Raw genomic sequence first — 14430 nt, 5'->3', positions numbered from 1 at the left:
TTAATGGAATTTTATATGCAGCTCTCTATCAACAAGATATCAGATGAGTTCAAAAACTTTGACAGTTTAATGGTATGCACATGTTGGTCCTGACTGACCCCCAGTGGCTGATTGGTGGTGTCAAATTGACTGAAATTTCAAAAACATCTTCTTAAGACCAAAATAAGGTAGAATCAAATACTCTTCATAGATGGAAGGGTCTTAAAGGTGCTTTACCAAAATTGTGAATTTCGTGATCCTAGGGTCTCATGTTTGCCCCTGGGGAGGGGGTCAACTTTACTCTAGTTTATATAGGGAAGTCACATTTTTGACTATTATTTTTTGGAATACGTTACCGTATGGAATCTTGTTGCAATTGAACCTTGTGCACACAATGACTTGATTAATATGAACAGATTTTGTTATGTTACTTGGTATGCAGCCTTATATATCAATAAGATCTCAGAGATCCACACTTGAGTCAATTCAACTGTTACTTACAGAGTTATGTCCCTTTGTAGTTTTATTTCCTTTGGATATTGTGAACACGATAACATGTGTAGTCTTTATGTATGGAATTCATGAAACTTGGTTTGCAGCCTTATTTCATTAAGACCTAAGTTGAGTTTGACAATAGGACTGATTAAAGGTTACTTATAGAGTTTTGACCCTTTGCAGTTTTATTACAATTGTAACTTGGTAAATATGAATGGAATCGAGAAAAAATTTGGTATGGTGTGAGTTTTATATCAATAAGATCTAGAACAATATCCTCATTGGGACTGATCTGACCATAATTGTTATGTTCCTTTACAGTTTAGGTCAAAGGTCATGATATTTGGCCTTTAGGATGCAGGGATGACACAGTACCAAGTCTATTACCTCGGCTGTCTTTCAAAGTCGCAGGAGTCAAATATGTTAAAATCATTTATCAGTACATGTATATATATCAGAACCCAGGTAACAGATAAGGCCTATTGGCCTCTTGTTATATTTTTTGGTGTTACCCCTGAGTTTCTATGCTGTAGGTGTACTTTTTGGTGTTAGTTAGAAATATTTCTGTATAGCATCATTAATTCTTTTTTATTGTAACAATCAGTTTCTTATTGTCAAATTTTCACATATTTCATTCTGAATTCTACCATGACTAAGGAATTGTCATGTATAAAACCCACTAAGAATAGATTGAGTTTGTTTTTCATGATATTATTTACCCAATAAAATGGCTTTTATTGATAAAATAAGATGTAAAAGTAATTGTCATTGAAATCCACAGTTGTGTACAGTATATTTGAATTATCTCCCTTTGTAATGCCCTTTGTTCCAGTTGTCAGCTGTTGTCAGTTTGATGATAATATTACTGTAAGCGGGAGTGCTGATTGTACTCTGAGAATCTGGAGCACAGAGTCAGGGGAGTGCAATCATACACTGGAAGGGCACAATGGGGAAGTGGTAAGTACTTGGAATAGCCTCTTGTTTTTAAGATAAGAAAATGTTGCGGCAACATACTGCTGGTTTTTAGATCCTCTGACCCAAAGGGTTTGGATGACCTATAGCCATCACGCTTTGTCTACTGCCATGTGCTATTGCACCATGCATCCTCAATCCTCTATGCATAAACTTTTCATATTCCATGCTTCTTCTCAAGTTACAAAAACTTGACTGAAATGATCCTGAAATGGTCGTAATAAAGTGTTATTTTTTAGGTCAGTCTAAAATCCAAGATGGCCACCATGGCCACCATCTTGAAAAACATATTTTAAACTTCTTCTCCTGTTCTGCTGGTGCCATTTAGCTGAATATTGGTAGGGATGTTAAGGAAGGGAAGCCAACACACTCATCTTGTTATCTTTCGGCCTTGTGAAAACTTTGACATGGCAGCCACAGCATCGATTTTGTAACATGATTGCACAGTCATGGTTTTCTGGAACAACACTGATTTTAATCTTCTTCTCAAGTTCCATCAGAGGGATTCAGCTCTTACTTTGTTTGTTAGATGGTCCTTACCAAGTGTTGTTATTTACTGGCTTCAAAATCCAAAATGGCCATCATGGCCATCATCTTGAAAAAAACATATTTTAAAGTTCTTCTCCATTTTCACTGGTGTCATCAGGCCTGAAACTGATGGGGTTGTTAAGGAAGGGAATCTAATAAAGGGTTGTTAATTTTCAGTTTTTTTATTAAAACATTGACACTGCAGCTGTGGTGGCCATTTTGTAACATGATTGCATAATTATGGTTTTCCTGAACAACACATTTTTCAATCTTCTCAAGTTTTACTTGTGGGTTCAGCTCACACTTTCTTCACCTGATCCCGAGATGGTCCTGACCAAGTGTTGTTATTTTTTTAGTTGGTCCAAAATACGAGATGGCCTCCATAGCCATCATCTTCATATCCACATTTTGAACTTGTCCTCTTGGTCCACCAGTGAGATTCTGTTCAAACTTGTGTTTTTATTTATTGATATGGTCCGAAATCCAAGATGGTCACCATCTTAAAAAAAACAACAACATATGTTTTGAGCAAACTTCTCAAGTTCAAACAATGAGATTCAGCTCTAAATTTCCTGAAATGATCCTAAGACTATCTTGTTAAAGTGTTATCATTTTTCAGCTTGGTCTTTTTCAGCTTGGTCTGAAATCCAAGATGGCTGCAATGGCCGCCCATTTGAAAAAATACAATTGAAACTTTTTCTCAAGCTGTTGGTTTCAACTCATACTTGCCTGAAATGATTCTGAGATGGTTCTGACGAATCTGACCACTTGTCTCTAGAATATTAAAATTATCAATCAAATTGAGGTTAATGATTTTGGTCTCGAGGATATGCTGATTCTAAGTTTCCAACTAGGGGGAGATAATCTAGTATTAGAATTTAGTGGAGCAGTTCTTCACAAAAAACTTAGGGACTGGTGGCCAGTCTAGGGACTGAACAATACCTTACACTTAGTTAGTACCACTGTACTGCTACTGAGTATGTATAGTATGATATGATTAAAGTCAGCTGACCATTAAGGCCCATGGTTCTCTTGTTTGGACTTGTCTTTTCCCCAGTATATATAATTTTTTTGGGTCCTGTTGAAAGAGATATTTATGCATATGAAGCAGACTTTTTATATCTTGTTTTAAAAATTTTCAAAAGATCTAGTGAAGTATGCATTATGAAAACATAATTTAGAGTGATGATATCTAAATCAAAATGAATATAGATATACAGCTGTAGGTATAGTAGAAATCAAAACATAATTTAGAGTGATAATATCTAAATCAAAATGAATCGATATACAGCTGTAGGTATAGTAAAAATCAAAACATATTAAAAAAGATATATGCAATCTTGCAGAATTTCCTTTCACAAATGTGCATTGATAGCAGATATTTAGTTGAAGAAAAAAAATACAATATTGCCAAAGCAGCTCCTTGGGGCAATAGTTATTGTTCATCGTATCTTTTCGAATTAGGCAACATATCCTATAGATATATGTGAAGCAAATGTTTCTTATTGATAAATACATCTCTGGGAGATAGTTGTGTAATGTTATAATAGAGGAACGATGGAGAATGGTATCAAACTCCCAACCAGGACAATTCTGTAATTTAAAGTTTGATAAGACATTGAGGGTGAGGCTATCCTTTACCACAGATACAATGTATATTTGACAAAGACCATATGACTCTTGAGTATATTATTGTTGTTGGTGAGGATCAGAATTAAATTTCATTTATACATGACTGTCGTGAGGGCAAGCTTGTTGGACCAAATACAAACAACGATAAAGACAACACAGAGACTAGTTAGAATTGAAATTGGCCGGACTTGAAAATATGAATTATCAAGTCTGACATCCAACTTGATATACAAGAAAAACATTTGGTCCTAGGTGGGGATAAAAAACGCCACCATTTTGTTCTACAATCCAGAACAACATACCCCACTTATCCTGTGCCAATCTCATCGTATTTGATTTTGTAAATCAGTTCAAATAGGTATTTCTTTATATATACATGATTTTGTAAATCAGTTAAAATAGGTATTTTTTTATATATACATGTACCAGTATGCTGAAATTGTTTTCTGAATGTGAAATCTTTTTTATCAAAATGATTTCTATCTACTGTATAATAGTTTTTGTTAGATTTTATTAAAGCATGTATGGGGCCGCGGTGGCCGAGTGGTTAAGGTGTCCCGACACTTTAACACTAGCCCTCCACCTCTGGGTTGCGAGTTCGAAACCTACATGGGGCAGTTGCCAGGTACTGACCGTAGGCTGGTGGTTTTTTCTCAGGGTACTCAGGCTTTCCTCCACCTCCAAAACCTGGCACGTCCTTAAATGACCCTGGCTGTTAATAGGATGTTAAACAAAAACAAACAAAATTAAAACATGTACATAAATGTACACTGTATATATACATGTATGTAATGACAAATGAAAATAAATAAGTAATTCAGACTTAATTAAGTTACAAGATCATTATAGAACTAGGCTGTAATTATAAGTTTTTTCAACAGTACTGTCTGGTATAGATTCTGTCATAACTGTAATCTTGTATTCGTACAGTAACCGTATATATTTTGTATTCGTACAGTAACTGAATATATCTTATATATGTACAGTAACTGTATATATCTTATATCCGTACAGTAACTGTATATATCTTATATTCGTACAGTAACTGTATATATCTTGTATTCGTACAGTAACTGTATATATCTTGTATTCGTACAGTAACTGTATATATCTTGTATTCGTACAGTAACTGTATATATCTTGTATTCGTACAGTAACTGTATATATCTTATATTCGTACAGTAACTGTATATATCTTGTATTCGTACAGTAACTGTATATATCTTGTATTCGTACAGTAACTGTATATATCTTGTATTCGTACAGTAACTGTATATATCTTGTATTCGTACAGTAACTGTATATATCTTGTATTCGTACAGTAACTGTATATATCTTGTATTCGTACAGTAACTGTATATATCTTGTATTCGTACAGTAACTGTATATATCTTGTATTCGTACAGTAACTGTATATATCTTGTATCCGTACAGTAACTGTATATATCTTGTATTCGTACAGTAACTGTATATATCTTGTATTCGTACAGTAACTGTATATATCTTGTATTCGTACAGTAACTGTATATATCTTGTATTCGTACAGTAACTGTATATATCTTGTATTCGTACAGTAACTGTATATATCTTGTATTCCGTACAGTAACTGTATATATCTTGTATTCCGTACAGTAACTGTATATATCTTGTATTCGTACAGTAACTGTATATATCTTGTATTCGTACAGTAACTGTATATATCTTGTATTCGTACAGTAACTGTATATATCTTGTATTCGTACAGTAACTGTATATATCTTGTATCCGTACAGTAACTGTATATATCTTATATCCGTACAGTAACTGTATATCTTGTATTCGTACAGTAACTGTATATATCTTGTATTCGTACAGTAACTGTATATATCTTATATCCGTACAGTAACTGTATATATCTTGTATTCGTACAGTAACTGTATATATCTTGTATTCGTACAGTAACTGTATATATCTTGTATTCGTACAGTAACTGTATATATCTTATATCCGTACAGTAACTGTATATATCTTGTATTCGTACAGTAACTGTATATATCTTGTATCCGTACAGTAACTGTATATATCTTGTATTCGTACAGTAACAGTATATATCTTGTATTCGTACAGTAACTGTATATATCTTGTATTCGTACAGTAACTGTATATATCTTGTATCCGTACAGTAACTGTATATATCTTGTATTCGTACAGTAACTGTATATATCTTGTATTCGTACAGTAACTGTATATATCTTGTATTCGTACAGTAACTGTATATATCTTGTATTCGTACAGTAACTGTATATATCTTGTATTCGTACAGTAACTGTATATATCTTGTATTCGTACAGTAACTGTATATATCTTGTATTCGTACAGTAACTGTATATATCTTGTAACTGTATATCTGGTATCCGTACAGTAACTGTATATATCTTGTATTCGTACAGTACTGCCTGGTCTACAATAAAGAGCTGATAGCCTCAGGGTCACAGGACAGTACCATTCGACTCTGGTCTCACACAGGTAAATCATGATGGTCTCTCTCTGGTCTCACACAGGTAAGTCATAATGGTCTCTCTCTGGTCTCACACAGGTAAATCATAATGGTCTCTCTCTGGTCTCACACAGGTAAATCAGTGGTCTCTCTCTGGTCTCACACAGGTAAATCATAATGGTCTCTCTCTGGTCTCACACAGGTAAGTCATAATGGTCTCTCTCTGGTCTCACACAGGTAATCATAATGGTCTCTCTCTGGTCTCACATAGGTAAATCATAGTGGTCTCTCTCTGGTCTCACACAGGTAAGTCATAATGGTCTCTCTCTGGTCTCACACAGGTAATCATAATGGTCTCTCTCTGGTCTCACATAGGTAAATCATAGTGGTCTCTCTCTGGTCTCACACAGGTAAATCATAATGGTCTCTCTCTGGTCTCACACAGGTAAATCATAATGGTCTCTCTCTGGTCTCACACAGGTAAATCATAATGGTCTCTCTCTGGTCTCACACAGGTAAATCATAATGGTCTCTCTCTGGTCTCACACAGGTAAATAATCACGGCCTCTCTCTGGTCTCACACAGGTAAGTAATAATGATCTCTCTCTGGTCTCACACAGGTAAATCATAATGGTCTCTCTCTGGTCTCACACAGATAAATCATAATGGTCTCTCTCTGGTCTCACACAGGTAAATAATCACGGCCTCTCTCTGGTCTCACACAGGTAAGTAATAATGGTCTTGGTACACAGGTACATTTGACTCACTAGTAGTTAGTTTCACATAGGTAAGTCATAATGGTCTCATATACAGGCAAGTTTTGCTCATGTAGTTTTTTGTAGTTAATTTAATAATTAATAAATCATAATGGTCTCTGTGAACAGGTTGACTCACTCGTTAGTCTCTCTTTGTTAAGTTAGAATGTCTCATAGGCCAGGTGACACGTACGATCAGGTAGCTTGATATCTTTCAGGTACAAGTTAAAATGGTCTCATTAGACAGGTAGGATTGACTGAGGTTGTTATTCAATCATATACATTTTGTATATAGTCATAGTGATCTGGGTACACAGACTAGATTGTTTTAAGTATAAGTTATATAGTATACGTGGGCTATGTCATTGTATGTCTCACTCTGATCCTGGCTGAGCTGCAAGCATGGATATAAGATTTATTAGTTTCTTTGTAAAACTCAATAATTGTCTACAGATTCTTAATTATTTTAGTTAGGTATATTTATTCAATCACCTGCAGTTGTGCTTCATGTTGAAATTATTATCCTAAAACTGTTGTAGAGAAAAACATAGTTACAGTATCCTTTGGAAATGACATACAGTAGATTAACATAAAGTGGACGTTCTGGGAGACACTTAGAGTCCAGCCTCCTGGTGTCTGAGAGGCTTCCTGATACAAACATTCTGACAGTTCCTCCATGTAAATCAGCTGTGTTTGGCATGTCTAAGACATGTGTTCCTCCCAGGCAGGGAAACCCCCTCCCCCAAGATTCCCCAGTAGGTTCCCCTACTGTGTAAACCCTGCCATGCCATTAGAAATAACATATGCCCTGCTGTTGTTTTAAAGAGAGAATTTGGGCTAAAATACAAATTGTGTTTTAATAACTTAAGTTTTCTTTTCTATTTTTTTCTGTCTGCAGATAATTTTGACAGAGAAAATTAAATGTACTTGAACATGTGCGTGTTTTGTTTGTTTTTGTATGTAAACCCTTATCTGTATTTCCATGACTAAGTTTAATGTAGATATATCAGCAAAATATTCATAATTTTATGGAACAAAAATATCTGGATATTTCTCAGCAGGTAATTTATATTGCTAAACAAACAGATACATCTATGACATGTAACATACATCATCACACAAAGAATATAGTGTTCATATTTTACTCTTTATTTTTGATTTTATGTGCAAAGCATGCACATTTTTTAAAGTTAAAAAATAAAGATTTTTTTTTTTATTGAAGAAATGGTTGATATATAGACTCTCAGAAATAGAACCATAATGTTGTGTAAATTTATCTTTATGTGATGTAAAACTCTGAGATAGAACTTTGGACAGATCTTCTGTATTCAGTTTACAGATTGTGTACATGATACATCAACATAAGTGTCAAACATCATGACGACTGAGATTTTACAATCTAATGTTACGAATCTTTCAAGCTTGAGTTTCATTGATAACCTCATAATCTTTTGAACATGCAGTTATGCTAAAAGCAGGAAGTTAAATTGATTTCATTAAAGAACATGAAAACACACCTTTTAATATTTTCTTTAGCTTCATCTGAAATGGATATTATAAAAAATGACATATATGTTTTATATATAATCACTTTGGTAGTTAGGTATGTTTTATATATACGTGTAATCACTTTGGTAGTTAGATATGGATATAATCACTTTGGTAGTTAGACACTTTGGTAGTTAGACACTTTGATAGTTAGACACTTTGGTAGTTAGATATGGATATAATCACTTTGGTAGTTAGATATGGCTATAATCACTTTGGTAGTTAGATATGGATATAATCACTTTGGTAGTTAGACACTTTGGTAGTTAGACACTTTGATAGTTAGACACTTTGGTAGTTAGATATGGATATAATCACTTTGGTAGTTAGATATGGCTATAATCACTTTGGTAGTTAGACACTTTGGTAGTTAGACACTTTGGTAGTTAGACACTTTATTAGTTAGATATGGCTATAATCACTTTAGTTGTTAGATATGGATATAATCACTTTGGTAGTTAGACACTTTGGTAGTTAGACACTTTGGTAGTTAGACACTTTGGTAGTTAGACACTTTGATAGTTAGACACTTTGGTAGTTAGACACTTTGGTAGTTAGACACTTTATTAGTTAGACACTTTGGTAGTTAGACACTTTGGTAGTTAGACACTTTATTAGTTAGATATGGCTATAATCACTTTAGTTGTTAGATATGGATATAATCACTTTGGTAGTTAGACACTTTGGTAGTTAGACACTTTGGTAGTTAGACACTTTATTAGTTAGACACTTTGATAGTTAGACACTTTGGTAGTTAGACACTTTATTAGTTAGATATGGCTATAATCACTTTGGTAGTTAGACACTTTGGTAGTTAGACACTTTGGTAGTTAGATATGGCTATAATCACTTTAGTTGTTAGATATGTTATATATAATCACTTTAGTTGTTAGATATGTTATAATCACTTTAGTTGTTAGATATGTTATATATAATCAGTTTAGTTGTTAGATATGTTATATATAATCAGTTTAGTTGTTAGATATGTTATATATAATCACTTTAGTTGTTAGATATGTTATATATAATCACTTTAGTTGTTAGATATGTTATATATAATCACTTTAGTTGTTAGATATGTTATAATCACTTTAGTTGTTAGATATGTTATATATAATCAGTTTAGTTGTTAGATATGTTATATATAATCAGTTTAGTTGTTAGATATGTTATATATAATCACTTTAGTTGTTAGATATGTTATATATAATCACTTAAGTTGTTAGATATGTTATATATAATCAGTTGGTAGTTAGATATGTTATATATAATCACTTTAGTTGTTAGATATGTTATATATAATCACTTTAGTTGTTAGATATGTTATATATAATCACTTTAGTTGTTAGATATGTTATATATAATCAGTTGGTAGAAAGATGATATGTATCGTTTATTTTCACTGGAATATCTCACACCAATTCTGACAACAATCACATTACTTATTGGAGAGTTTGTGTACAGGAAAACATAAGTTTTTTATACAATGAAGTATTGTTGTACATATTCACATATTGTTCAATATGTGTCAAACCTGTCTGAATACACTCCTGTATAATCCATTCATACCTGAAATGAAGCTGTCTCAATAATTTATAAATCCAGTTTCAATTACTGTCATTTTAAAATGTTCTCTAGAATCTAGGTTATATCCTCACGTCTTCAGTTTTAATTGATATATCTATATAATTAATTGATATAGCTATATAATTAATTGATATAGCTATGTAATTAATTGATATAGCTATATAATTAATTGATAAAGCTATATATTTAATTGATATAGTTATGTAATTAATTGATATAGCTATATAATTAATTGATAAAGCTATATAATTAATTGATATAGCTATATAATTAATTGATAAAGCTATATAATTAATTGATATAGCTATGAAATTAATTGATATAGCTATATAATTAATTGATATAGCTATGTAATTAATTGATATAGCTATATAATTAATTGATATAGCTATGTAATTAATTGATAAAGCTATATAATTAATTGATATAGCTATATAATTAATTGATAAAGCTATATAATTAATTGATAAAGCTATGTGATTAATTGATAAAGCTATGTAATTAATTGATATATCTATGTAATTAATTGATATAGCTATATAATTAATTAATATAGCTATATAATTAATTGATAAAGCTATATAATTAATTGATATAGCTATGTAATTAATTGATAAAGCTATATAATTAATTGATAAAGCTATGTAATTAATTGATATACATCTGTAGCTATGTAATTAATTGAAATAGCTATATAATTAATTGATAAAGCTATATAATTAATTGATATAGCTATGTAATTAATTGATATAGCTATATAATTAATTGATAAAGCTATGTAATTAATTGATATAGCTATATAATTAATTGATAAAGCTATATAATTAATTGATAAAGCTATATAATTAATTGATAAAGCTTTGTGATTAATTGATAAAGCTTTGTAATTAATTGATATATCTATGTAATTAATTGATATAGCTATATAATTAATTGATAGCTATATGATTAATTGATAAAGCTATATAATTGATTGATAAAGCTATATAATTAATTGATAAAGCTATATAATTAATTGATATAGATATAATTAATTGATATACATAGCTATATAATGTATAATGAAAAATGTATGAAACTTTCTTTAACCTTGAATATCACAATTTTTGTATGTTGAAAATCAGTCGGTGATTTTTATCAGTAATCGGTACAATGAGTTGGCCGAGAATAATCATTATCTCTTTTTATGATTATGAGAGTGAACAAAAAAAATGTAAGGTATATTGTAATTCATTTATTCAATTTGAGGGTCATTTCCTTAAAAACTGGACATTCATGTATATTTTTCACATGAATACGTATATAGTAGGGCCTACTTAGGGAATGATGTTTTGTTTAAATTGTATTAAAAAAAGCTCACTATCATATGACTAAAAGTTTCATCTCAATTAACAAAATTGTAGAAAACTATCGTTTTTGCTAAAGGAGAACAGACTTTTTTTCTAGATTTTAAAAGTGGTTAGTTTTTCTACATAGTACATAATCCAAGAATGTTTGTCGATTTTTGTTGTGTTGAACATATAAAAATAATTAAAAGAATTGAAAATATTTCTGGAAGTTGAAAAGCACACTTATCATGTAATAAGTTAAGTCTATAACACAGCGAGAAGGCTATATAAAAGCCATGAAACAATACAATAATTTGTTATTCATGTGGAAGAAATCAGCCCGATTCTCTGAAACATCTCCCTACATCTATCAACACTGCTTGGCTCCGATGTTTTACAACATTTGGCTGATTATGTTTTCAGCACATGTCTTGTTCAGATCGCTATTCCATTGTTTTTACTGCTTTTAAATCTGCTCCCCTTGTTGGTTGCCATTTTGAATCCATTTTTTTCACCGCTGGCAAATAATATTTTTGTATATCCCCCTCCGTGAATGCAGCCGTATCATATAAACTCGTGTCATTGCTGCACTATTTCGATATTCTATTTGCACCACAAGACCAGATGACTCGTAATGAAACATGTGCGTAACGTAACGGAAGCAGACGTCCTACTGCATCTTGTGCTGGGGTGAATTACAGACATATGTAAGTCTGTAGTGTTGTCATTAGTGTGAGAGCCGTATAGTAGCCTCATTAGAAGTAAATTGGCCATGTCCAACCCCCACTTACATTCCCATCCCTCAGGGGGTCACAAGTTAAGGGATACCCCATCCCTCGTGACAGGCTGATTGACAGGTCATATTCTCCTTTAAACATGTTTTTTTTAACCCTCCACACATTAGTAGTTATAAGTCTGTTGTACGGTAAGTTTCCATAACAATTGAACACCTGTAATAAGTTACCAACATGTTCTTGTCCATTTGTTATCTTAGTTCATTTAATTAATCTATAAAATGGAACATTTAATATGTGTTCATACAATGTAAATTTGTTAAGTTTGGCTCCTCATTCTTTCTCAGGGTGATTTAAAATATCAGTACCGTACAATGTATTTATTAACTTATTTTTACTCCAGTACTTTCCAGTATAATACAATGAATTATTAAGTTATTTCTACTCCAGTTCTCTCCAGTATAATACAATGTATTATTAGCTTATTTCTACTCCAGTTCTCTTCAGTATAATACAGTAAATTATTAACTTATTTCTACTCCAGTTCTCTCCAGTATAATACAATGTGTTATTAAGTTATTTTTAATCCAGTACTGTCCAGTATAATACAATGTGTTATTAAGTTATTTCTTCTCCAGTTCTCTCCAGTATAATACAATGCATTATTAAGTTATTTTTACTCCAGTTCTCTTCAGTATAATACAGTAAATTATTAACTTATTTCTACTCCAGTTCTCTCCAGTATAATACAATGTATTATTAACTTATTTCTACTCCAGTTCTCTCCAGTATAATACAATGTGTTATTAACTTACTTCTACTCCAGTTCTCTTCAGTATAATACAGTAAATTATTAACTTACTTCTACTCCAGTTCTCTCCAGTATAATACAATGTGTTATTAAGTTATTTTTAATCCAGTACTGTCCAGTATAATACAATGTGTTAATAAGTTATTTCTTCTCCTGTTCTCTCCAGTATAATACAATGCATTATTAAGTTATTTTTACTCCAGTTCTCTTCAGTATAATACAGTAAATTATTAACTTATTTCTACTCCAGTTCTCTCCAGTATAATACAATGTGTTATTAACTTACTTCTACTCCAGTTCTCTTCAGTATAATACAGTAAATTATTAACTTATTTCTACTCCAGTACTCTCCAGTATAATACAATGTATTATTAAGTTATTTTTAATCCAGCACTGTCCAGTTTTATACAGTAAATTATTAACTTATCTTTACTTCAGTTCTCTCCAGTATAATACAATGTGTTATTAAGTTATTCCTTCTCCAGTACTCTCCAGTATAACACAATGTATTATTAAGTTATTCCTTCTCCAGTACTCTCCAGTATAATACAATGTATTATTAAGTTATTTCTTCTCCAGTACTCTCCAGTATAATACAATGTATTATTAAGTTATATCTTCTCCAGTACTCTCCAGTATAATACAATGTATTATTAAGTTATTTCTTCTCCAGTACTCTCCAGTATAATACAATGTATTATTAAGTTATTTCTTCTCCAGTACTCTCCAGTATAATACAATGTATTATTAAGTTATATCTTCTCCAGTACTCTCCAGTATAATACAATGTATTATTAAGTTATTTCTTCTCCAGTACTCTCCAGTATAATACAATGTATTATTAAGTTATTTTTACTTCAGTTCTCTCCAGTATAATACAATGTATTATTAAGTTATTCCTTCTCCAGTACTCTCCATTACTCTCTACATTATTTGTTTTACTGAGTTTATTTCCCTGTCTACAACAATGTAGTGTCATTTTGAGGCAATTCCTGTAGTAGCTGGTGGCTACATACGGGAGGCATGTGTCATGCTATCTAGAACAATTTGGGTAAAATGTTATGCCCAAGGACACAACCATGACACCACCGAAGGGTCTGTGATATTGGCTTCCTAGGGAACAAAAATCTGTCATAGGGATCAAAGGAAACATGTATACATATCTTCACCTAATATTACGTTTACCATTTAACTGACTGAGTTGTTGTAGATTTCCAAATAATTGTTATGTATATATATACTTACATACAGGTTTTACCTTTAAGTACTCGGGAATCATAAGATAACATTTTAATTGCTGGCATTAATTTTTCAACTTAACATTTTTACACCTATTAATTAGTTAAACATTTAGTACACCTATTAATTAAACATTTATTACACCTATTAAACAATTAAATATTTACTACATCTATAATTTAATCAAACATTCATTATGCCTATTAAACATTCATCACACCTATCAATTAAACATTTATTGCATCTATTAATTAATTAAAAACTTATTAAACCTATAAACTGAATTTGCTAGCTGCACATAATTCTAAATTTAGATTGAGTGATTTAATTGAAAAGTTCAATATTA

At 31.4% G+C, this 14430-nt stretch overlaps 1 protein-coding gene across 1 annotated transcript in view; it reads left to right on the top strand.

The window, feature by feature from the left end:
- LOC117324534 (F-box/WD repeat-containing protein 7-like) overlaps positions 1 to 14430 on the top strand; it is a 43768-nt gene that overhangs the window by 17101 nt on the left and 12237 nt on the right. The window contains exons 9-10 of the mRNA XM_033880446.1: positions 1307 to 1431; positions 6036 to 6111. Of these exons, the coding sequence (XP_033736337.1) occupies positions 1307 to 1431; positions 6036 to 6111 (201 nt within the window). The remainder of the gene's footprint in view (positions 1 to 1306; positions 1432 to 6035; positions 6112 to 14430) is intronic.

This window comes from Pecten maximus, chromosome 3 (assembly GCF_902652985.1).
Source record: "Pecten maximus chromosome 3, xPecMax1.1, whole genome shotgun sequence".
Classification (NCBI taxonomy): Eukaryota; Metazoa; Mollusca; class Bivalvia; order Pectinida; family Pectinidae; genus Pecten; species Pecten maximus.
Note: the sequence above shows the minus strand (reverse complement) of the source record. Positions and strands in the feature narration are given on the sequence as shown.